A 27,500-nucleotide genomic window follows, 5' to 3' on the forward strand; every position below is an offset into this window, starting at 1 on the left:
GAAAAAAACAAACAAACTAATTTTTTCGTAATTTACTTAAAGTGAACAGGCCCTACAAATGTCAGACTGCACATCCGTACCACCTTGGTTTTGTGACCTTTCAATATCGTTTTAATTTGATTCAGTCTGATTTATTTTGCGCGTATTACAGTACCGATTATCTCTAGGGCTTTTCAGAGACCCAGAACATGACCGCCCAGCAGTTATTGACCATTTAAGGCCTGACATATGAACTAACGCACACAAAAAGTCATTTTTAGGGCCCGAGCACTGACAGTGACAGTGCTCTGGCCCTATTGTATCTGTAGGAATTTTTTTTTTTTTTTCTTGTTTTTCTTCTGATGAAATGAGGGCCTTTTTTCCCCCTAAACGTGCCCCAAAAGTCACCATATTTTGCACCAAGTCAGGCCTGGTGAAAAATGTAATATTTCATGGTTTACATTAATGGGCGTGGCCTAATGGCTCAACAGCGCCCCCTAGAAAACTTTGTTCCTCAAGCCCCACAATACGGTTTGACGTACATGCACGAAAATCGGTACACACCTGTATCATGGCACAACTTAAAGAAAAAGTCTCTTGGCGCCATGGCCGAAACCCAACAGGAAGTCGGCCATTTTGAATTAATCGTGTAATTTTGGCGAAATTTATGCCATTCCTTCGGCCGTTTCTTCGCCCGAACCGTAACGTGCACCCAGGTGTGTTATACATCAAAATGTGCGTCTCCATCCTGCGACGATGGCTATTACTTTTCTCAGTCAAAAGCGTTACCATGGCGCCGACGCTAGATGCTAAAAAGCGTGCCCCCCCTTCTTCTGATTGGTCGATATCTGATAGTTCCTACTTTCTTCCATAACTTTTGAATGGTTTGATATAGAGAGTCGTGGGTGTTTCATCCACTAAATGTCCAGGTCTGAAGAATCTACATCAAGTCATACAAGCTTCCACTGCAGCCTGAACGTGCACAAGGGTGGAGGAACGTTCATCGCTGCTTGCAGCTTTAATTTTATATTGGAAGTGTTTATTATATATTAAACTCACAATCACTTCCAATATAGTATTTAGCTATTTCTAAATAATTATTTTCCTATCATTATGAAGACATTAGGTAAGTTCACATACTTCTATAATTATTTTGGTTTGTATAACATTTTTTTAACCTTTTTTTGATCATTGAGGTCATACAAAGGTCTCATAAATTCACGTAACAAATACCATACACCTAGCAAATATAGGGTTAATGACACATATAACATGTATTTTCATTGAACATATAAATGAGAGTTTATCAACGTAAACATGGATTTGAAGTCCTAAAGGTTGATAATAAACTGATATTATATTAGTGAAATCTGCGGCTCATCTAAATCCTAATCTGCACTTGCATATCCTGGATTACTGGATCATTTAACACATGGATTTGATCCTCAACATTTGCCAACTTTTGGAAACTTCCTTTATATAGCTGCATAAATCTGTCCTAAAGCAGCTCTTTTGAGGTGCTTTCATCACGACCAGATGCCTTTTTCAAGTGGAAAGACCTTGTGAATCTTGCTACAGCTGCACGGCTGCAGCCCCGTGCACAAGTCTGCTAGGTGAGCTGCACAAAAGCTCTTAATGCCTCCAAAATTGAGCACATTCTTTTTAGACTCAAGTGTGCTTTGTGTCCTGTAGAAATCAACAATCATTTATCATTTAGGACATAACACTGCCGTGCTCGACCATGGGCCACGTGACTGCTGGCGTGGCAAAAAAACACTCATACTCCTCTTTTTAAGGATAACTACAACGACAATATCCTCCAGGTGTGCCATCAACAACATCATGTCCTCTCAGTTAACAGAGAAAACTAGTCTGTTTTCCAGGAACTTCATTAAGAACATTTGCATGATAAAGATGACCGAGAGCTAAACTTTGCATTCCTCTCAATAGATTATGTTTTATAGACATATTGAAATGTCATGTTGCAAGTTGTTATGACAACACGTGATTATTTTCTGTATTTCTGCAGATACAAGAATCACAGAAATCTACAGCCCGGTCCTGCATTTAGAAATACTCAGCTGTTCACAGCTATTGTTGCCCAGGTGCCGCGGATTTGAACATTATACAGGCACACACACACACACACACACACACACACACACACTTGTGTACAGGCAGAGCTACTAGTTGGCATGCAGCCGTCCAGGACCGTGGCACTTACAGCAGGCAGGAGGTTAATTTCATGGCTTTTACAGCTTCATTCCCCAAATGTGTGTGAAAGTGACTTTTTGCGTGTGTGTGTGTGTGTGTGTGTGTGTGTGTGTGTGTGTGTGTGTGTGTGTGTGTGTGTGTGTGTGTGTGTGTGTGTGTGTGTGTGTGAGGGATGTGGTGTTGGCAGTGCCTGTTATTTTTAGGGGGAAATGAGCTCTACTGGAGCCAGCAGCGTATAAATACACCCAGACACACACGTGGGCACTCACACACACACACACTCACACACACACACACACACACACACACACACACACACACACACACACACTAATACTCCACCCTGTATTCTGGAGCGTAAGCATCTTCCTGCACATGGACTGTAGTAACCGAGTTAATTGACTTCATCAGATTCTTTTCCTCCTCTGATTCGATGCTTCTCTCTCTCGTTACATCATCGTCTCTCCGCTTTAACGTCCTCTTTCTTTCTCTGATTCACTTATTTCTTCTGAACTAGTTCTCTTCTCCTTTGCCTCGCATCTTTCCTTATCTCTCATTCTCTATACTGAGGTTATTGCTTTCCACCCACTTATTTTTGCGTCACAAGGCCAATTGAATGTTATGACTCAGATTCTGACCCGTACATTCATCTCCACCCGACCTGGTGCAGCTTCAGCCTTTTACATCTGCACGCCAGCAACACTCTTCTTCATGATCATGTGTTGTTTATTTACAGTTGTTCTTATCACAATTTAAAACCATGTACAAGGAATAATGTATATATAGCCTAATTGTACAGTAAGACATAACAACAACATAATACAACATAAAAATAGTCCAATATTTTAAATGGCACTGAAAAGGTATAGGCTGAAGCCAAGGCTTGTTACGCCTACCCTTTAATTGAATTGAATTTGAAGCAGGTAAGTGAGTTGAGAACAGTTTCTGATTTCCCATGACGAGCTGGGCTGAGATGTGTGACGACAGGAATGATTAACCCACAGGAAAGGTTTCATTCATTTACAAAATATAAAGGATCAGAAGGTTTTGTCACTATCATATAAGTCATTATCATCCAGATTTAATTCTGAAAGTGCTAGTATTAACCGAATTAACAGAAAAAGAATGATAGCTAAAAAATAAATAAATGCAACAATGTGCACGTTGAAGATTCTGTTTCTCCTGCACAGTTCAGTCCAGCAGTGATGTGTTGTTGCAGAACAACACGGATTCATCCCAGTCTTCTCTCCGCTCATCTTTTCTGCTCATTCATCCCCACTTCAAAATATCCACTTGGTTGGGCCTTTCCGTCTTACCATAGCCCTTAAAAATTGGAGGAGGAGGATAGTGGGAGGAGAAATGTACCGTTTTCACAGACACTCTGCAGTCACAACAAGGAAGAAGAGAAAAACATCCAAGAAGAAGACAGAGTGCAGCTTCATACTGGGATTCACACGTTAGGGTTTCTACTTAGAGATAGATATTCCATCCAGTCTGTACCATGTTCTTCACTTTCACAATCCAAATCTCAATTTATTGTTTCAAACAATATCGCAAACATGTTCTCTCTCTCTCTCTGTATATATATATATATATATATATATATATATATATATATATATATATATATATATATATATATATATATATATATATATATACAGTACTCAAGTTGTAAAAAAAACATCAGGGGGGTGGTGGATTTTATCATATGGGGACAGATAATTTGTGCTGATTACAAATATTATAATATATTAGAAATAATAGCAGTGACCAAAACAGCTGCAGAAATACTGCAGGAATGACATAGCAGCAGTTAAATGCAGCCTTCTGTAAGCTTTAAATATCCACTGGGCTTACATCAAATACACCAAAACACAACAATAAAAAACACTTTTCTGAACTTATCAATATGACTCTGTCCTTCACAGGATAAGTAACATGGATCACTGCAAAAACTCACAATCTTAACAAGAATATTTGTCTTATTTCTAGTTAAAATGTCTCATTTTAGTAAAACAATCTCATTACACTTAAAACAAGACTCATCACTGAAAAAACAACAATTTTCACCTGTTTCAAGTAGATTTTCACTTGAAATAAGTAGAAAAATCTGACAGTGGAACAAGATTTCTTTGCTTGTAATAAGAAGATAAATCTTGTCCCACTGGCAGATTTTCCTACTTATTTCAAGTGAAAATTTACTTGAAACAGGTGAAAATTGTCAAATAAGTTATTTTTCTGGTGTTATTTTTCTGGTGATGACTCTAAATGTTGAAATAGCAGTAAAACCACATTCATTGATGAAATGACATAAGGGATGGAAAGGAGGGATGGCAGTTTTACAGGGGGGATGATTTGGACCGTTTTTATTTCAGGGGGGATGATTTGGACCGTTTTTATTTCAGGGGGGATGATTTGGACCGTTTTTATTTCAGGGGGGGATGATTTGGACCGTTTTTATTTCAGGGGGGGATGATTTGGACTGTTTTTATTTCAGGGGGGGATGATTTGGACCGTTTTTATTTCAGGGGGGGATGATTTGGACTGTTTTTATTTCAGGGAGGATGCCATCCCCCCTCACCCCCCCTCAACTCCAGTACTGCATATATGTATATAAATGGAACTAAGGTGACCCCTGGTTCTCTCTTTGAATCCCAGTCCTGGTTTGAGGATCTGCTGCAGCTCGGCGGGGACGTCAGTATGAAGCCGTTATCATGCATCTGTTTAACAGACAGGCCTTTGCTCCAGAGTCTGTAAAGGTTTGGTGCAGTCACACTGACCTCACCAAAATAGTCTGTAGTTTATGATTTTAAAATCCTTCATGGATCTTTGGAGTCAGGAATGAATGTGAGTGAGAAGAAGGAGTTGTGATGATTGGAACGTGTCAGACCTGTTTACAGCCGTCACTCTAGCGGCCACCAAGCTGGAATACTTTGGTTTTCAGACAAATTCTTTCTTTAGTGCTCTTTTTATTTACACTCATTTTACGAGAAAATTAGAAGAAAAAATCCATTCCAAACTATCGGCAGCATTGTGTCGATATTTAGGCAAGAAAATGTTTTATCCAGAGAGGAATTATTTTAGGCAGATTTAGGCAGATTTGACACGTGGGCACTGTTTATGGAATGGTTTCTATTCCCCTATGATTGAAAGAAGTTTGCACAGATATGTGGCCTGACTTGAAAGCACTTGAGAAAAACCTTCAACCAGTTTTCACCAGCTTTCCAGTGTGGGACTGTAGCTGGAGTGAAGGTGATGTAACAGCGCTCTCTACAGGCCCACGCCGACCCTTCACTCTGTCTGGGTCTTTGCTCGTGGCGACAGTGAGGGTTTGCTCGGGTCACGTGTCAAATGAACATTTAAAGCTAACACCAGCAGCTCTCTGTCTGCTAAAAACCCTGGCCGTGTCTCGTCACATTGTCGCTTATATTTTTCAGGATTGGCGCTCAGAGCAAACCCAGCAGAAAATACTCTTCTTGTTGTTCCTGTCCCGGCTATATTTATCTGTCTCTGTGTACCCGGCTGTGTGCTCAGAGCTGGAAAGGCAAACAGGATATTTTTCACATAAATGTACATTAGAGATGATGAGACTTCACTGCACTTTGGAATCTTCTTTGCAGTTTTCTGTGAAGGTTTACAGAAGTTTAACGCCGTGAAGTAGGAATGGGTGATATTTCACCGTTCACGATAAACCGTCTAAAAAATTCCCCACGATAAGAATTTGTCATGTTGCAGTAAAAATGATAAATTCCTGTTGATGACGTTTTTGTGTAAAGCTGATTTATGGTTCTGTGTTAAATCCACGCACAACGAAGTAAGGAAGGAAGGAAGGAAGGAAGGAAGGAAGGAAGGAAGGAAGGAAGGAAGGAAGGAAGGAAGGAAGGAAGGAAGGAAGGAAGGAAGGAAGGAAGGAAGGAAGGAAGGAAGGAAGGAAGGAAGGAAGGAAGGAAGGAAGGAAGGAAAGAAAGAAAGAAAGAAAGGAGGGAGGGAGGGAGGGAGGGAGGGAGGGAGGGAGGGAGGAAGGAAGGAAGGAAGGAAGGAAGGAAGGAAGGAAGGAAATGAGTAAGAAAGAAAGAAAGAAAGAAAGAAAGAAAGAAAGAAAGAAAGAAAGAAAGAAAGAAAGAAAAGAAAGAAAGAAAGAAAGAAAGAAAGAAAGATTCCCGTTGATACGTGTTTGTGTAACAAACATGGAGGATCTGAGTCATTCCAGTTTTTCAGTACAGGTGTAACTCATTTAATTGATTTTATTAATTCAATTTAATTGGTGTAGTTTAGTAGCATTTCCTATTCTTTTAGAGCAGTGATTTGTCTCCAAAGACTGAATGTGGTGATAGATTTATAGTTACAAAGATGGAGTTGAATTGGTATTTTTTTTATCATCATTTTTATCGTTATCAGGATAAATTCCAGAAATGATCGTGATACATTTTTTAGTCCATACCACCCATCCCTATCGTGAAGAGTACTTGCTCCTGCGTGCTGGAAATGTCTCTCTTCTTCGGTTTTTGGTGCTCATTTCAGGTGACAATAGAGGCAATTAATTCATTAAAAAAATGTACAAATAATTTTAATCCTTTTGAAATGATTAAAACAATATTTTTGTGATGTACAGTAAAATGAACCTGCTTAAACATGCAAACGGAAACTAAACGGAACAGTTTTTGTTGACATATTTCTTGTTACAATTTCTGGTTGTTTCTTCTGGTCTTTTAAGTTCAGATTATGAGTGCAGACGGGCCGCTGCAGCATCCCTGTCCTCAACTTCTGCAGCCATAACTTTGAAATGTGTGCCCATGGTGCTTTGGGTGGTTTCTTATCAACACTGGTGAAAATGTGTGGTTTAAGGAAGTATAGAGGGTAAACATTGACGTCACTTCCCACTGGACCAGCCCCCTTACTCTCACTGAGTGGAAAAAACCGCTGCAACTAGTGGAGAAGACGGGATAACAGCTGATTATCGGCTTAAATTAGCGTCAGTTGGACTTGACAGTGACCCGTACAGTTACCAAGAACCAGTGGTCCATGGACATTAATATTTGGTACAGTTACCCCAAGAACCAGTGGTCCATGGACATTAATATTTGGTACAGTTACCAAGAACCAGTGGTCCATGGACATTAATATTTGGTACAGTTACCAAGAACCAGTGGTCCATGGACATTAATATTTGGTACAGTTACCAAGAACCAGTGGTCCATGGACATTAATATTTGGTACAGTTACCAAGAACCAGTGGTCCATGGACATTAATATTTGGTACAGTTACCAAGAACCAGTGGTCCATGGACATTAATATTTGGTACAGTTACCAGGAACCAGTGGTCCATGGACATTAATATTTGGTACAGTTACCAAGAACCAGTGGTCCATGGACATTAATATTTGGTACAGTTACCAAGAACCAGTGGTCCATGGACATTAATATTTGGTACAGTTACCAAGAACCAGTAGTCCATGGACATTAATATTTGGTACAGTTACCAAGAACCAGTGGTCCATGGACATTAATATTTGGTACAGTTACCAAGAACCAGTGGTCCATGGACATTAATATTTGGTACAGTTACCAAGAACCAGTGATCCATGGACATTAATATTTGGTACAGTTACCAAGAACCAGTGGTCCATGGACATTAATATTTGGTACAGTTACCAAGAACCAGTGGTCCATGGACATTAATATTTGGTACAGTTACCCCAAGAACCAGTGGTCCATGGACATTAATATTTGGTACAGTTACCCCAAGAACCAGTGGTCCATGGACATTAATATTTGGTACAGTTACCAAGAACCAGTGGTCCATGGACATTAATATTTGGTCGAGTTACCAAGAACCAGTGGTCCATGGACATTAATATTTGGTACAGTTACCAAGAACCAGTGGTCCATGGACATTAATATTTGGTCGAGTTACCAAGAACCAGTGGTCCATGGACATTAATATTTGGTACAGTTACCAAGAACCAGTGGTCCATGGACATTAATATTTGGTACAGTTACCAAGAACCAGTGGTCCATGGACATTAATATTTGGACACAAATCCAGTTTCCTGATATTTTTATGTACTTAATTTCTACGCCGGGGAAATACACGAAGCAAAGCTTGAAGGCTTACAAAAGTCTTGACGCTTGGTCCGACTTCAAGGCAGGATTTGTTGTAGAAATTAAAGTGATGAGGACACCGAACTTTATGATTTGACCGTTTAACGTTAGCTACCCAAAAATCCAACATTACCTGATACAAAATGGGAACCACAAATCCACGTTTCGGTGTCTGGAATCCAGTTGTTTCTGTGAATTGCAGCGATCCATTTGTCTCTCTTAAGCTTATTTTTCAGCAGTCTGTAAAACAATAACTCTGATTTCTTGCTAAATCTATGAGTACAGTCCATCGCACAACAGCTCTTTCCCATTTTAGATGTTTTCCAGTTGCTCAAACTGAAAGTTTACGCTGACACTCAGTCTTTCTGCCACTCAGTCTTTCTGCCACTCAGTCTTTCTGACACTCAGTCTTTCTGACACTCAGTCTTTCTGACACTCAGTCTTTCTGACACTCAGTCTTTCTGACACTCAGTCTTTCTGACACTCAGTCTTTCTGAAACTCGGTCTTTCTGACACTCGGTCTTTCTGACACTCATTCTTTCTGAAACTCAGTCTTTCTGACACTCGGTCTTTCTGACACTCATTCTTTCTGACACTCAGTGGGTCTAACCCGCTCTGAAGTCTCATTTTATGTCATCTCTATACGTTGCCCTAAAATGTTTCTGTATTAATACTGCCATCACAGATGTACCGTTGCCAAGGGAACTCACACTCTTAATACCACACCATGTCCGACATTGTGTCTTAGACTGGTTGCTTGTAACTTCCTGGACGGCCTTTTCCGTCTTTAGTCTGGAGGCACGGCACCTGATTCTTCCAAAAACCTACCATTTCATCTTAACCACCATAGACATTTTTACTGAATTAGGTTCCTCCCATCAGCCAGTGAATCCGTTTGGATGACAAGTCAGCACCACTTCTGGACAAGGTTCACATATATTTTCAAATGTTCAAATGGCATTTGTGAATATAAGTCAATACTGTAATAGTTCCAACAGGACTCTTTGCCTTTGTAGTGACACCAGTTATTGATCAATGATCAATGATCAATAACTGGGTCTCAGTGCCATACCGCCTGAGAGATAAGAGATCAGTGGTGTGATGCGTAGATTTTTCTGAATTCCTAAAATACAGGACTGTCTCAGAAAATTAGAATATTGTGATTTTCTGTAATGCAATTACAAAAACAAAAATATCATCCATTCTGGATTCATTACAAATCAACTGACATTTTTGTTTTTTGAATAGCATTACAGAAAATAAAGAACTTTATCACAATATTGTAATTTTCTGAGACAGTCCGGTACTTTATGCACAAATGTATTGATAGGTACAGAGATCATTTGACGATCTGTGCTCCCCAAAGACCTTAGCAAATCATTACAATTACCATTACATCCACTTTTTTCCCCATCAAATGGAGAAGATCCTTGCCACGTAAAAAATATATTGTTATATTCTGTTAAAATCCAGCACAAAATCAGATTTTGCTTTGATTTGTAACATTCTGCTGCTTGTGTTGCAGTGGAGGAACATGAGAGCATCTGAGTGACAATGTGCTCAAATATTTGAATAATAACAGTCAGTCGGTCTGACCAACAACAAACAGGACAGTGCAATAACTTCTCCTTATCTTTTTATCTTTTATCTGGGTGTTTGGTTTTTGGTTTTTCTTGGTTCTTGTATACGACAGCGCTGAGTGAGTGAGATGGAGATGTCTATTTCCCAGAGGATTAATAAGCACTTTAGAGTACGCAGCATTTTAGTTTTTAGCCTAGTGTCCTTATCTTTTAGTGTTTAGAATTTGTAGTGTTTTTAGTGTTTTTATTGCTTGCTTTGAGCCAGTGGCAACGAAATTTCGTTCCACTTGTACTTGGACTTTTGGAATGACAATAAAGTGAACCTTGAACCTGGATACCTAAAGTTGTCTGAATCTGAATCTGAACCTGAATGCAGCTTTATCATTTTAGGCTTGTAGCCTTATAATGTAATCATTTCCTATAATGTAATAATGACCTGAAAATGTAATAACTTCCCCAATAATGTAATAAAATATCCTGACTGATATTGTAATAACATTTTTACCGATAATGTAATACCTTATTACATTATTTGGTGTTTATTACATTTTCAGGTGGGTCTTTTTTTTTTTCCAAAACTGATAATGTAATACTTGACAAATAATGTAATATATATGTTCATTTTCAGTCCAGAGTTCCACATTTTTTGTTTTAAGTATCTAAGAATGTTATATACGCTGGATTTGAAACACCAGAACGACTATTGGCTTAAATTGCAGACTTTGAGTACCATGTAATAAATTCCCAATAATGTAATAAGGTATTACATTATTGGTAAAACTGTTATGACAATATCAGTCAGGATATTTTAGTACATTATTGGTGAAGTTATTACATTATTGGGTTTTATTACATTTTCAATTGGAAATTTTATTAGATTTTCAGGCGTTATTACGTCTTCAGGAAATTATTACATTATAGGAGATTATTACATTATAGGAAATCATTACATTACTACAAGGCTGATCCAAACAATTGAAAGCTACATTAATAAAACATTTATTCTAATAACAGAAGGTAGTATTGAGAATGCAGAAAGTACATCATCCATAAAAGAGGTTCAAAGGTAAAGTTCTTTTCCCTGGTATTTGTTACGCATGGTATAAGTTATATGTAGAGATAACTTGTGGCACCAGTGCATCACATACTCTGTTTAGAATTATTATTTCCAGTGTGAGCCTCCCATGAGGCGTGCGTGTGTGTGTGTGTGTGTGTGTGTGTGTGTGTGTGTGTGTGTGTGTGTGTGTGTGTGTGTGTGGATGAGCGGTACGCAGCATTCCACCTGGATCACGGAGCATTGGCAGGCCGCGCTGTGTTTGTGTTGCATTACACGACGCAGCCTTCACAACACCCCTGGCTCCAGCGGGCTTAGGCCCCGGGATTCAGACACGCAACCCCGGCAGGCCGGGGACGTGTGTGTGTGTGTGTGTGTGTGTGTGTGTGTGTGTGTGTGTGTGTGTGTGTGTGTGTGTGTGTGTGTGTGTGTGTGTTTGGTGTTTGGTGTTTGGTTAACCTCCTCTCCGGGCAGAGCTGGTAGTAACAAGTTACATTTACTTGAGTACGTTTTGGGAGATTTTGTACTTTTAGGAGTAGTTTTGAATCACTATACTTTTTACTTTTACTTGAGTAGATTTGTGAAGAAGAAACTGTTCCTCTTACTCCGCTACATTAGGCTACGTTGAGCTGTTACTTTTCTTTTATCCCTTTTATCCACGTACGCGTCAATCTCATGACATCACTGGGTGATTCTTTGGTAAAAATGTTTGTTTTTGCATGTTTTGTCACATTTACACAGACTCAAACACACACAGAGTTTCTATGAGTTCATGTTTGTTCTAGTTCTGCCTGGTTAAAAAAAGAAAAGTACAAAGGTTTGAAATTCTGTGCTACTTGTGCTTAATTTATTTTTTTATTCTGTTATTATTTTATTTATTGTATTATTTATTAAATCACTTGCATTTACTTTAAGATTATTTTAATTTAAGCTATATTTTATTTTTCATTAATTTCATTTATTTTATTATTTTATTGATTTAATTTTCCTGAAGATGATTATTTTGTACTTTTGTCTGTTTGAATGGTTGTGTTAAAAAAATAAATCAGACGTTACTCAACAGTTACTCAGTACTTGAGTAGTTTTTTCACCAAGTACTTTTCAAACTTTTACTCAAGTAATTATTTGGATGACTACTTTCTACTTCTACTTGAGTCATATTATTCTGAAGTAACAGTACTTTTACTTGAGTCTTTGGCTACTCTACCAGCTCTGTCTCCGGGACACGAGGGTGGACACAACACGAGGAGAAGGTAAAGTGAGACAGGTGACCACTGCCTTCAACTGTCCCCACATGTACATTAGTGGTGGGGGGAAAAATACATATTGCAATATATTGTTGCGCTCTCTGTCGCAGTAGATCGATAAACTGACAGCAAATATCGATATTTTATTACAACACACATAATGGATTTACACGGTTGTCACCGCACTATTGTTCATGCACTTTGATTTGTCCAGCTGTCCAGAGTTTACATTTACAAGCCTAGCAGGCAGTGAGGCTTTATACCAGGGGTCGGCAACACAACATGTTGAAAGAGCCATGTTGGACCAAAAATGCAAAAAACTAATATGTCTGGAGCCACAAAAAATGAAAAGTCTTGTATCAGCCTTAGAATGAAGACAACACATGCTGCATGTTTCTATATTAGTTAGAACTGGGGGAAGATTTTTTTTTCATTATGCACTTTGAGAAAAAAAGTCAAAATGTCGAGATTAATGTTGAAGTACAATCTTGAGAAAAAAGTCATAATTTCGAGAAAAAAGTCAAAATTTTGAGAAAAAAGTTGAAATGTCAAGATTAAAAAGGAAAGGAAAAAGGAAGAAAAAAAGAGAAAAAAGGAGAAAAAAAAGAAAAAAAGAAGAAGCAAATGAGAAAAAAAGAAGAAAACATTTTAAAAAAGAAGAAAAAAAGGAAAAAAAACACTTTTGAAAAAGCTCCAGGAGCCACTAGGGCGGCGCTAAAGAGCCGCATGCGGCTGTGGAGCCGCGGGCTGCCGACCCCTGGTCTATACTAATGCACTTTCTTTGTACATTGTATGAAGTTTTGGCATTGAATAAATGCTTTTATGGCTATTTTTTTCTTTTTCAGCCACATATCATTGATATATTCTTATTTTTATTCAGAACTGTCCTTCTCACTACCTCAAACTGCTGCACCTTTAAAATGTTATACTGTACATAGAAATACCACATTTGTTTATTGTTTATTTTTAATACCAAATTCCTTGTTGGACAATGTTTGAACCTGGCCAATAAAGCTGATTCTGATTCTGATTCTGATTCTGAAATGTCTTACAATATATGGAATATGGTAGATATGGTGTATGGTGATGTTATCGTGGGCCACATATGCCACAGTATTGAATGGTGAGTTACCGTATCGTCCCAGCCCTACTGTACATACACACACACACGTGCACGCACATACACACGCACATACACACATCTCCACAATCTGAGTATCTGGTGTTTGTGAAAGGTTTCCCGGGTGAACGTGGGGCCAGGACGGATCCAGCCGTCCGTGTCCTTGAGAGTTTGGTTCTGCCCATCACACGAGCTCTTCTCACTGCTGCCTTGTGTCTTCTTTTTTCATTGCTTTTTTTTTCTTCTTTTTTTATCACTCTCTGATGGTTTCCCAGCTGGACGGCTGGACCCAAACGTAGCGCCCTGCCCAAGGCTACGTTAAAGAACAAAGGGGGATCAAACGCTGCACATGGCTTTGATGAAAGCCTGGCACTGCACTGGAGCAGATCAGAGCAGGGCCGGGCTGATCTGGACTCAGTCCACTAAGAGGGGGAGGTCCAGACCGGCCACACTTCCTACAAAACAATATACTTTCTCAAGATTCACATCATTTACAACTGAGCATGTTCACCATCTAAGTGGTTTTCTCCTTTCTGTATTGTTTAACCTGGTTGATTGTGTGGTACCCCTGTCTCTAGAGATCCCCATAACCCTGAATAGGAATAAGTGGGTTTTTATAATGGATGGTTGATGGTAGAGTGAGTTAAAGCAGCACTATGTAACTTTTCCAGCTTAATGTAATATTTCATCATCATCATTGTGATGGAACATCAACTTCCAACAGGTTTAATTTCTCCTCTGTCATGGTCTGAGGGGTCTGTATCTCCTTCACTGCACTATGTAACTTTGAGGAGCATGGTAGGAACCCTGCCACACTAAAAAACTACACATTTTTACGGCTTTGACTGCTTTACGGCATACGTCACTTCCCCCTCCTTCCCCATTCGTAGTCCAGACCAAAGCTGGGCGGGGCGTGGAGATCAGAGCTCAGCAGAAGCTGGTGTCATGGCCCAAGCAGCGGAAAAACTCAAGAAAATAAAAGTTTTATCGGAGGAGGAGAAAAAAGAAAGTGGGAGAGTAACAAGCTGAACGCCCGGACAAGAATAAACATTGTCCCGGCGTTCACTCGCTGGCGTGAGCTGAAAGACGAGGAGGGATGTCCGACAAGAGAGACAGAATTGTTAGGATACAAATGTAAATGTAGAGTTCTATGTTCAATAAGAATCTACATTAGAATGTTTTCACATACAGGGGATTCGTCTTGGGTTCTAGTATTTTTCCTGAGAACTGTAAAAATCTGCAAAATATAAGGAATGAGCATTCAGTTATTCACAGGTTATAAAGTATTTTTTTATTTTGTCAGTAAGTATGTTGGACTAGCGTATGAGTTTGTAATTTGGGGCTTATTATCTGCTGAAACAGGACGGGGGGCGGGGGAGACTTCACTAATAAAACCAAGTTGAACTTAGTGATTTTCAACATCGTCATATTATATTGTTTAGCCAAAAATAGATACATTACCTCTTCTCTATCCATCCTGCAAACGACCGCTGAAAACAGAAAAGTAGTTTTGAAAGTCCGTCCCGTCTTATTTCATTCACTATCAAAACAAATACAGTGACGGGGACAGGAGTTTTCCAGCAGTACGCGCTGGTGCTCATGGGAAATGTAGTTCTTTCTGGTAAAGCACTACCGCTTTGGTCCAAAGGAGCCGCCAAACTCAACCAAAGCTGAAAGTTACATTGTGCTGCTTTAATGAGTCATATTTCTTATAGAGAATTTAAAGAATGATAGGACCCATAGCAGTTTCTGAGAGATAGTTTCAAAGGGAGCAAAAATCCTTAAAATGATGATGATATTCACTGGATCAAATGTATAATCTTGATTATAAACGCAACTCAATTTCCTTTACAAAGCACCTAAAAAAGCAGCTTGGAGGTGATCCAGTGAAGGAAGAGAGAAGTAAACACATAATGTGTGGGTATCTGGTCCCTCCAGCTTCAACGTGTCTATAGTACGACCTTTACATCACCACTAGACTACATGACGCTCATTTTCACCATTAGGAGCTTTTAAAGTGACTTTTCATGTCCAGTCAAGGTGTGACGTGTTTTCTGATTGATAACCTTTTGAGAGCAGCTCTAATTGTTCCATGCAGGTCAGGTCTGACTGCAGCCTTTTTGAAGGTGTAGTGTTTTAGGTTTACCTCTGTTTAAATAGACCCTGCTAGTAGGACGTGTAAGGATGTGTAAGGATGTGTAAGGACGGGGAGCTGCAGAGAGCAGGGTTATCACAGCGTTGAGTGTTTAATACTGACTCTGTCTCCACTGAAAGAGAAAGAGTTCATCAAAGAGACAATGAGAGAAAGGGAGAGATTACGTGAGCGGCTGAGAGACGGCAGAGAGGGGGGGCAACAATCCGTTAGAATGGCAGAGTCACAAATAGCATCAAACGTAATAGTAAACTTTAAGAACTTTAAGACTTCAAATGTATACTGAAGATTGCTAAAAGAGAGCCAACTTGAGATAAAATGACAACAATAACTACAATGTCAGAAAACATTTCAAATTTTGGATTTCATTATTGCAGAAACCAGATTGTTAGAAATAAATCTGTGTTTGATTGTATTACAGGACTGTCTCAGAAAATTAGAATATTGTGATTTTCTGTCATACATTCTGGATTCATTACAAATCAACTGAAATATTGCAAGCCTTTTATTATTTTAATATTTTCTTTTATTTTAACAGCTTAAGAAAACTCAAATATCCTATCTCAAAAAATTAGAATATTCTGGGAATCTTAATCTTAAACTGTAAACCATAATCAGCAATATTAAAATAATAAAAGGCTTGCAATATTTCAGTTGATTTGAAATGAATCCAGAATGTATGACATTTTTGTTTTTTTAATTGCATTACAGAAAATAAAGAACTTTATCACAATATTTTAATTTTCTGTCTTGTATATTCATTTTTTGCAAATAGTCCAAAAGCTTTGAGTTCTCAAATCTAACTTTGTTTTTGTGTCGTCATGGAAACTCATAATCCAAAACTCATGAAACAAGCTTAGGGAACCTTTAAGCAAGTACAAGTTCCCTTGTTAAGATTATTACGGTACATTTTCCTTTGAAAGGCAAAAGATTATTTAATGTGCCGTAAAAATGTTTGTTTGAAATAATCATGTTTCTTATTTTTGATATACTTTGAGTGTCAGCATGGGACTGTTCTGCGTGTAGGTTTCTTACTGCATTTGTAAAGACCAAATAAATGTGTATCTTGAGCTAAAGTGATAGTCGTCCTCAGTGTGGACACGTGGAGGATTTCAGTGACACGCATCAGCGCTGGTAAACGTTCCAGGAAGTTCTCAGGAAGTTCCCAGGGTGGTAGAGCGGGTCGTCCAATGATCGAAAGGTCGGCGGTTCGAATCCCGCTCTGTCCCAGTTTTCTGTCGTAGTGTCCTTGGGCAAGCCACCATACTCACCTTGCCCCGTGTGAATGTGTATGAATGTGTATGAATGTTGGTGGTGGTCGGAGGGGCCGTTTGGCGCGATATGTCAGCCACACTTCCGTCAGTCTGCCCCAGGGCAGCTGTGGCTACAACGTAGTTTACCACCACCAGAGAGGATGTGTATGGATGAATAATGATTTCTGTAAAGCTCTGGGTGCCTTGAAGAAGCTATATAAATCCAAGTCATTATTATTATTATTATTATTATTATTATTATTATTAGTTGTGGCCAGTCCTTGCAGCACCTCTGACTGTTGCAGTTTCAGCACCTATATTTTTCAAATTCATCTTAATAATGTGAATGCTTCACGTTTCTGAGACTTATTCACCCTAAACAAAGCCTCGCTAGCCTTTACTTCCAGAATGTTATCTAAACTAGTGGAAACACACATATACAGGACCATCTCAGACAATTAGAATATTGTGATAAAGTTCTTTATTTTCTGTAATGCAATTAAAAAAACAAAAATGTCATACATTCTGGATTCATTACAAATCAACTGAAATATTGCAAGCCTTTTATTATTTTAATATTGCCGATTATGGTTTACAGTTTAAGATTAAGATTCCCAAAATATTCAAATTTTTTGAGATAGGATATTTGAGTTTTCTTAAGCTGTAAACCATGATCAGCAATATTAAAATAATAAAAGGCTTGCAATATTTCAGTTGATTTGTAATGAATCCAGAATGTATGACATTTTTGTTTTTGTAATTGCATTACAGAAAATCACAATATTCTAATTTTCTGAGACAGTCTTGTACAGGTAAGTGCGTGAGTATAATTATAGTATAGTTAGTTATTATTTTTAAATTGTTAAAAAAGGATCAGTGAATGGGGGTAGGATTAAATAAGTTTACACTTCTTCCTACTCCTTTTTGCACATGTAAATTTAGATATTAAGTGTTAAAGTATGACATTCTTTGTTTTGTTGTTTTTTTGTGTGTTTGCTTCGTTTTGTTTTCTTATCTTCTCTTTCAATTGTTGTCTTTTACGTGTACAAAATAAAAAAAGAAATCAAAATCAAATCGAAAAATCAAACAATTAAAGATCCCAGTTCTGTGTTTAACGCTAAGGCCTTTTTCTTAAAATCTTGTGAACCATTCCATTCACAATTTTAAACTTAATTGGGCCCAACTTGAACTGTTTTTTAGTGGTAAGACCAAGGTATTTTTCTTGGGGGGGGTCAAGTTTGGAAGTTCTAGCCATAGTGTTAGAAAACTATCACTTTTAGACTCAACATGTGTTACAATCCTGTCTTAAGAAGCCGAGCCGTACAGACAGCGCGTAATAAAAGGATTTATGAGCTGGACTATTTCTGTGAAGTGCAGCTGGGACTCAGATAAGAGCTGGGGTGGTAGTGGGGTCAAGGTAGTTTGTCTGATGCCATTTTCTCACACATCTTAGGTTGGGTGTGTATATGTACGTGTGTGTGTACTTGTGTGTACAGTACAGCTCCCTGACCTGTCTGGCCTGTGGGTGGTGTGTGTGATAAACCACTTTACCGCCTCTTATATTTATCACAACCAGACATCCATCCAAAACATTCCCACGTAATGGTATCCAACCGGTTTTCCAACAATTCACAGTGACAGTGTGTAACCATCGCTGGTTGTTTTAGGACACTGGAAACCATAACACAAGCTGGTGCAATGGGACAGATGTTGTGTAGTCTTGTGTGTTTTTACTAGATTGTTGATTTGGATGAGTAAATACGACAACTATCACTCCCTGAACAGATGTTCTTGTGTCGTCCTGTTCCGTTAGGTACCTGGCCAAGCTGTCGTCAGTGGGGAGCATCAGGGACGAGGAGACGTGCGAAAGGTTACGAGGCCTCATTCAGAGACAGGTACACAACTCAAACCACGTAGAACTCTGACGTTGGGTGCTTTCAGACCTGTGGCCCGTTTGCTTTGTTCCGATTCAGGGGCTAAATCGATATAGTTGTTTCCTTTCTCGTTTGTGGGTTTTGTGTTCACAAGGCAAACGTCTGTAGCGGTTCAAAGCTGTTAACAAATGCCATGCGCGAACCAGCTGCTCTCTGATTGGTCAGAAATGAACGTGGAAGGAGTTTCCTCTTCCGTACTCCGGGATAAACAACAAGCCCCTTTCAGCACAGACCGCCGTCGGCTTTAGGCTGATTTATAGTTCTGCGTTACACCAACGCAGAGCCTACGGCATAGGCTCTGCGTTGGTGTAACGCGGAACCATAACGCGGAACGTTGGTGTTAACGCAGAACCATAAATCAGGCTTTACCCATTCATGTATGTGCTCGGCGCAGAGCGGAGCACATACATGCCAGAGGCAAGCCAGAGGGCGCCTGCCCGAGTTGAACATTGTTTAATTTCACCGTGCCGCGCTGGGACGACATCTCGGCACGTCCAATAAGAGAGAAGGTGATGGACTCTTCTCCTTGGTCGCACATACACAATGAATGGAGTTGTATCGGTTGCTGTGTCGATTATGTTCTCACTACAAATAAAAAAAACTAACCGCTCCAGGTCTGGAATGGAATCGGGCCGATACCACCTCTCCTAGGAGATCTCAGCTCGCTTGTTTTGTGTCGACAGCGCGATTGCTGTGTTCACATATACCAAAACGTTCCGATCTTTAGGGGGAAACGTTCCCTGTTCCGGAACAACTGCTCCAAACGGGACAGCTGTGAAAGCTCCATTAGTCATAACAACTTGATGATGAGGTTAACGTAATCTCAAAGAGATTAGGTGTCCACGACTCCACAGTTAAACTAACCGCTTATAAATGGGCACAGTTGAGTTCTGTGGCTACTCCTCCAAAAAAGTGGATTCCCAGTCAAGGTGACTCCAAAAATGCAACCCAGAATTCTCAGTGAAGTAAAGAGCAGCTCAACATCTAACAGCTAAAGGGTGGAAGACATCAATGGAACTGCAAACATCTCAGCTCATGAGCCAGTGAACCAGCAGGGAGAACCACAGCAGAACCGTGTGGTGGGAATAGAGGGTCTGCATTGACGTCACTTCTCCACTGGACCAGCCCCCTTACTCGCAAAAACAGCTGCAACTAGTGGAGCAGACGGGATAACAGCCGATTATCAGCTTAAATTAGCGTCAGTTGGACTTGACAGTGACCCGTACAGTTACCAAGAACCAGTGGTCCATGGACATTAATATTTGGTACAGTTACCCCAAGAACCAGTGGTCCATGGACATTAATATTTGGTACAGTTACCCCAAGAACCAGTGGTCCATGGACATTAATATTTGGTACAGTTACCAAGAACCAGTGGTCCATGGACATTAATATTTGGTACAGTTACCAAGAACCAGTGGTCCATGGACATTAATATTTGGTACAGTTACCAAGAACCAGTGGTCCATGGACATTAATATTTGGTACAGTTACCAAGAACCAGTGGTCCATGGACATTAATATTTAGTACAGTTACCAAGAACCAGTGGTCCATGGACATTAATATTTGGTACAGTTACCAAGAACCAGTGGTCCATGGACATTAATATTTAGTACAGTTACCAAGAACCAGTGGTCCATGGACATTAATATTTGGTACAGTTACCAAGAACCAGTGGTCCATGGACATTAATATTTGGCCACCAATCCAGTTTCCTGATATTTTTATGTACTTAATTTCTACGCCGGGGAAATACACGAAGCAAAGCTTGAAGGCTTACAAAAGTCTTGACGCTTGGTCCGACTTCAAGGCAGGATTTGTTGTAGAAATTAAAGTGATGAGGACACCAAACTTTATGATTTGACCGTTTAACGTTAGCTACCCAAAAATCCAACATTACCTGATACAAAATGGGAACCACAAATCCACGTTTCAGTGTTTGGAATCCAGTTGTTTCTGTGAATTGCAGCGATCCATTTGTCTCTCTTAAGCTTATTTTTTGGCAGTCTGTAAAACGATAACTCCGATTTCTTGCTAAATCTATGAGTACAGTTGATCCCACAACAGCTCTTTCCCAATTTAGATGTTTTCCAGTTGCTCAAACTGAAAGTTTACGCTGACACTCAGTCTTTCTGACACTCAGTCTTTCTGACACTCAGTCTTTCTGTCACTCAGTCTTTCTGACACTCAGTCTTTCTGACACTCAGTCTTTCTGACACTCAGTGGGCGTACATTAACCTGCTGTGAAGTCTCATCTGTGACGTCATGCACGATCCCTGTATAAGACGGGGGAAAGCTCTGCCGATGTGTACTCTGGTTTTATCCCTCCTTTATCTGCTCTTTTTTTTTGCTTCTAGACCGGGCTTTTTCCCTGTGGGTAGTTGTGGTGGTGGCAGAGTTCACCTCAGAGCTCCAGCCACCCTCGCTGTTTCTGTTCACCTGTCCTGAAACGGCATGACTGGCAGGAACGTCTAGATCAGGGGTCGGCAACCCAAAATGTTTTAGATCCATATTGGACCAAAAACACAAAAAACTAATATGTCTGGAGCCGCCAAAAATGAAAAGTCTCGTATAAGCCTTAGAATGAAGGCAGCACATGCTGCATGTTTAGCATTAGTTATAACTGGGGGGAAAAAAAATGTTCATTATGCACTTCGAGAAAAAAGCCGAAATGTCGAGAAAAAAGTCGAAATTCCGAGAAAAATATCGAAATGTCGAGATTAATGTTGAAGTACAATCTCGAGAAAAAAGTCGAAATGTCGAGAAAAAAGTCCAAATGTCTCGAAAAAAGTCGTAATATCGAGATTAATGTTGAAGTACAATTTGAGAAAAAAGTCGAAATGTCGAGAAAAAAGTTGAAATGTCGAGATTAAAAAGGAAGGAAAGGAAAAAAGGGAAAAAGAGAAAGAAAAGTAAGAAAAAGAAAAAGAAGAAAAAAAGGAAAAAAAAGGTCAAACATATTTGAAAAAGCTCCAGGAGCCACTAGGGCGGCGCTAAAGAGCTGCATGCGGCTGTGGCTGTGGTTGCCGACCCCTGGTTTAAAACACCCACAAACTTCTTCATGTGGTCACGTTGTGCTGCTCGCTACCGCCACACCGACCGCTGATATTACCAGACTGCACGGACCCAAGCTACTTATGTAGCCCACTGCAGTCAAATACATAGTCTTCATTTTTCAGACATGACTCCACTTATTTCGTCTCACTTTTTTCGACGCTATTTTGGGGATATTTTCATCGACAATCGTCCAGGTTGCTTCTGTAAACCTACAGAAATGATGTGAAGTGAATCATTCTCACCGGACATCGTGGGAAAGTGTCTCAGCTTAGGCACTTGTGTAAAGATCAGTAGATAAGAATTGATCTTGAATGTTGTGCAGCTCTGATTCCTGAGCCGCCAAAAGCATCTGCTTGAAATCATTGCTGCCAAAGAAGATTTGTCAAGTTATTACTGGATGTAAAAGAGATCTTGCTTTCTTCCTCAGCTCCGTGAATGTATAATGATTGTTTTCAACAAAGACACATGAAATTATTATATTTTCTATGTTCTCAGCTTAAGCTAATGGTGTTTGTCTATTTTTGTGACTTGGATCAAGACCATTCATTTCAAGAATGTCACATACTTTCTCTTGCCAGTGTAGATGAGGTGATGGGCTGCTCTTAATGGATGATCTATGGTTAGTCTGTGGTCTGTCTGTAATGTCATCAGAATATTGAGAAAAAGCCAGTTATATTAGCTCTTTTTACATTACTGTGATGTCTCCTCTTAAGCCCTGCTGATGTAGCAAGTATTCCAAAACTCCCTTCCTTAAGAAAAGAGCTTCTTGCTGTCAGCTATCATTATTGTTAACATTTGGCGTGGATTTTTGCTCCCTAGTGTTCCCCTTAAAAAGATTCCAATCTCCAAGAAGAACGTAGGCCTACCACATGTCAATCAACATATTAGCAAAAGTTACAAATGGAGGAAAAGCCTGTCCCGCCTCACTAAATAAAAGTAAAGTCAATTCCCAATTGATCATCCATTATGGCAGAAGTAAACTTCTTTTTTTCACAATAAACTCTCTTTAAATTAGAGTTGTAAGCACATTGTTGGGATGTCAAATCAAATCAAATCAAACTTTATTTATATAGCACTTTTCATACAATGGCAGCGCAAAGTGCTTTACATAATAAAATCAACATCAACATATAAAAACTCACACACTCATGGTTAAAAAAACATATCATTTTCACACACATCCTCACATATATACCCACACAGCACACATAATAATAGCATGTACAATCTAATATATCATATTAATAATATAAAAACACCTCAGAAATGTAAAATATATTTCATCAACAGTGTATAGTCACCTTAAATACTGACTCACTTGGCTATATTTTCCCATTCAAATGTACACTCCCCTTTATTTCTAAGGCTTCATCAACCGTTTAAGTATTTTGTCAGAGTTTTACATGTGTGATCAGTTGAGGAGTAGGGCACATGTAATAATTACGGTAAATGCTTCCTTTCACAACAATGTGGCGCTATGAACATGATCATGCATGAGCATATGGATACGGATGTGTGCAGTACTTGTGGATGAGGTGGTCCCTGCTGACTGGTTCCAGGTGCAGATCTGTAAGCGCAGCGTGGAGGTGATGGACGCGGTGCGGCGCGGCGCCCAGTTGGCTATAGACGAGTGTCAGTTCCAGTTTCGCAATCGTCGATGGAACTGCTCCACGCTGGAGACCCTGCCTGTGTTTGGGAAAGTGGTCACCCAGGGTAAGATGATACACAGCAACAATTACAGAGGAGGCCTGATTAAAACAGAAACTTTAGAATACTAAAACAGGTTTACTTGTAAGCTTTTTCTGTCTTATAGAATTTAAAGTACTGGAGCCTGAATACCTTGATATCAATTCAATTCAATTCAAATTGGCTTTATTGGCATGAATGGTAACCATCGTTGCCGAAAGCATATACATACAATAAATCACGACACAATCAACACACGAAACACCAATACAACTACAACAAATACCCAACACCAGATAACTAACACATGCATACAATATATATATATATACAGAACTATTTACATGAATATGCAGAGACTGTATAAGGATAAGGAGACTGTGTTGTCTGATACATGCGCTGATGTATTTAGCGGCTTCTAAAGCACTTTCCTTTTTTTCTCCAATTAAATGTTGGATTTTGTCCTGATCTGAGAGGGAATCAAAATCCTGGACTTGTTGTTTAATTTTAGGAAAGAACTTAGATCTAATGTCTTTGTATTGTTTACTCTAACTATATCACCGTAAAATGTTTATGTCCATTTACATCATTATTACTTGCAGATCTGAATGTCTTCCTAGAGACTTTTACTCCCTTTTTGTGTGTACTGCTTTTCCTACAATTCAAAATAAGTAGATAGTTTCATTTATATAATGAAACAATATGATTGTATATGTGTGTGTGTGTGTGTGTGTGTGTGTGTGTGTGTGTGTGTGTGTGTGTGTGTGTGTGTGTGTGTGTGTGTGTGTGTGTGTGTGTGTGTGTGTGTGTGTGTGTGTGTGTGTTAGGCACACGTGAAGCAGCGTTTGTGTATGCCATCTCAGCAGCCAGTGTGGCATTTGCGGTCACGAGGGCTTGCAGCAGCGGAGAGCTGGAAAAATGTGGCTGTGACCACAATGTACATGGAGTGAGTCCAGAGGGTAGGTCAGCCTTTCACATAAACATACACACACGGAAAGAAAACAGAAAGGCTAACGGAGACATTACATTTGATTTAAAAAATGAAACTATATAATGTAACTTTTAGATAACTAGTTATTTGAACAGAGAGATGTCGCTGGTACAGTAGCACACTTCTGCTATTTTATCCTCACAAATGAGTTTCACAGTTTGTATAGTTTCTACTGTTAATAATCAATTCAAATAAATATATCAAAGTGCATGCATGTCCGTTTTGTCGCAGGCTTCCAGTGGTCCGGCTGCAGTGATAACATCGCATACGGAGTGGCCTTTTCCCAGTCGTTTGTAGACGTGAGGGAGAGGAGTAAAGGCCAGTCGTCCAGCCGGGCTCTCATGAACCTGCACAACAACGAGGCCGGCAGAAAGGTAAAGGCAAAGTACAGTAAATACAGCAAAGTAGTATGATGTCAAGTTAAATGGTGATATACTGTCGATGAGGAGGCTGAATAATGCTACTCTGATCTGGGTCTGTGATGTACGGAAGAGTATCAGGGCCAGGCAGGGACAAAAAATTGGAGAGTGGAAGATTTTTTTTTATTATGCACTTCGAGAAAAAAGACGAAATTTCGTGAATAAAGTAGAAATTTTGCCTTTTTTCTCAACATTTCGACTTTTTTCTCGACATTTCGACTTTTTTCTTAAAATTTCGCCTTTTTTCTCAACATTTCGACTTTTTTCCTAAAATTTCGCCTTTTTTCTCAACATTTCGACTTTTTTCTCAACATTTTGTCTTTTTTCTCAACATTTCAACTTTTTTCTCGAAATTGTACTTCAACATTAATCTCGACTTTTCAATTAAATTCAATTCAATTTTATTTATATAGCGTCTAATACAACAGATGTTGTCTCCAGACGCTTTCCAGAAACCAGAACATGAACATAAACCCCCGAGTAATTATTACATAAACAATGGCAGGTAAAAACTCCCCTAGTGGGAGAAAAACCTTAAGCCAAACAGTGGCAAGAAAAACTCCCCTTTAGGAGGGAAGAAACCTTGAGCAGGACCAGGATCATAACGGGGGACCCTCCTGCCGAGGGCCAGACTGGGGGAGTCGGGGACGTCAACAGCACAGCAGGCAGGTGGAAGCAGCAATGGGATGACCAGGGGTGGGGACAGCAGGCAGGTGGAAGCAGCAACGGGATGACCGGGGGTGGGGACCGCAGGCCAGCATGCAGCTCCCGAAGCTCCAGCCCAATCAGCAAGCCCCAGGTTGGGGTGCACGGTCGGGGAAAGGTTGAGAAGGGGCAGGGCCAGGGAGAGGAGTCTTGACGAACAAAATCTCTCCCCCGCCTGAAGGGGCCGTTACCCTGCCCCTCTGATTCCCACGCTGCAGGTTCCGGTGTTCAGAAATGCTCTTCGCCACCGGCAGAGGATGCTGCACCATGTACAAAAGAGAAAAAAGAAAAGGGGAGCCAGCACAAGAAACTACAGGAGCGATGGACAAAAATGATGGTTATGAGATATTTATAATAAATAAAAATGGTAATGGAGAAGAGAGGAAGGGAAAAGGAGAGGAGAAGAAGGGTGAGAGGCACCACCCAGTGGATCATGTCGGTGCCCCCTGCAGCATAGGCCTATAGCAGCATATCTACCACCAAGCTATATTTGAGCAGCACCACTCCGCTCTTTCCCATTTATTCTGGCCCAAACAAGACAACATTATATAATATTATTATATATGAATATTATAATATTAATATTACATAATTATATTATTATACCTAATATTATACTTATGAAATATACGTATCACTTAGCAACCAAACGCCGCTGCATTGCATTGTGGGAAGTTTCTGCTTAGCTAGTGTCCATCAATCCATACTAATACATTTCTCCAGAATGAGTATGGATAGTACATACTATTGACTACGTACTAATGTTTCAGACGCACTAAAAAATCTCACATACTGTTTTTGCTACTCATTAGGGTGGAAGTATGGGATTTCCGATGCAGCCTTAAACTGTTTTCCTTCGAGTTTACATGGAAATACTAATTCCTAATTGAGGTTTACATGGAAACACGTTTGATGGTCTTTCTCCAATTCCTCTCCAGGTCTGGGGGTTGGGAAGGTTCTGATTGGATAGGGGGGGGACCGGAAGTTAAACTACCGGAAGAAAAACTAACTTAGCCGCTACAACTTTGAAAAGCTCACAATCTTGATGTTTCCTGTTTCCATCTGTTCTTTTAATGATTTCTATTTATTAAATAAATGGTTGGTAAACCAGCCCAGTGGAATATAAGCGTCATAAGGTGTTGTATAATCAGTACTCAAGTTGTAAAAAAACATCAGGGGGGATGGTGGATTTTATCAAATGGGGACAGATAATTTGTGCTGATTACAAATAATATAATATATTACAAATAATAGCAGTGACCAAAACACCTGCAGAAATACTGCAGGAATGACATAGCAGCAGTTAAATGCAGCCTTCTGTAAGCTTTAAATATCCACTGGACTTACATCAAATACATCAAAACACAACAATAAAAAACACTTTTCTGAACTTATCAATATGACTCTGTCCTTCACAGGATAAGTAAAATGGATCACTGCAAAAACTCAATGTTAACAAGAATATTTGTCTTATTTCTAGTTAAAATGTCTCATGTTAGTAAAAGAATCTCATTACACTTAAAACAAGACTCATCACTGGAAAAAACAACAATTTTCACCTGTTTCAAGTAGATTTTCACTTGAAATAAGTAGAAAAATCTGCCAGTGGAACAAGATTTTTTTGCTTGTAATAAGAAGATAAATGTTCTACTTATTTCAAGTGAAAAATTTACTTGAAACAGGTGAAAATTGTCAAATAAGTTATTTTTCTGGTGATGACTCTAAATGTTGAAATAGCAGTAAAACCACATTCATTGATGAAATGACATAAGGGATGGAAAGGAGGGATGGCAGATTTACAGGGGGGATGATTTGGACCGTTTTTATTCCAAGGGGGGATGATTTGGACCGTTTTTATTTCGGGGGGATGATTTGGACCATTTTTATTTCGGGGGGGATGATTTGGACCATTTTTATTTCAGGGGGGGATGCCATCCCCCCTCATCCCCCCTCACCTCCAGTACTGTGTATAATCACTGTTCCTTAAGCTTTGACCGCTAAC

The 27,500-nt window shown here is 39.5% G+C and overlaps 1 protein-coding gene across 1 annotated transcript in view; it reads left to right on the plus strand.

Moving 5' to 3' along the window:
- The window catches only part of wnt4 (wingless-type MMTV integration site family, member 4), a 40,186-nt gene that overhangs the window by 10,243 nt on the left and 2,443 nt on the right, over nt 1-27,500 (plus strand). The window contains exons 2-5 of the mRNA XM_061728175.1: nt 18,519-18,600; nt 23,257-23,410; nt 24,211-24,342; nt 24,606-24,748. Of these exons, the coding sequence (XP_061584159.1) occupies nt 18,519-18,600; nt 23,257-23,410; nt 24,211-24,342; nt 24,606-24,748 (511 nt within the window). The remainder of the gene's footprint in view (nt 1-18,518; nt 18,601-23,256; nt 23,411-24,210; nt 24,343-24,605; nt 24,749-27,500) is intronic.

This window comes from Cololabis saira, chromosome 8 (genome assembly GCF_033807715.1).
Source record: "Cololabis saira isolate AMF1-May2022 chromosome 8, fColSai1.1, whole genome shotgun sequence".
Lineage (NCBI taxonomy): Eukaryota > Metazoa > Chordata > Actinopteri > Beloniformes > Belonidae > Cololabis > Cololabis saira.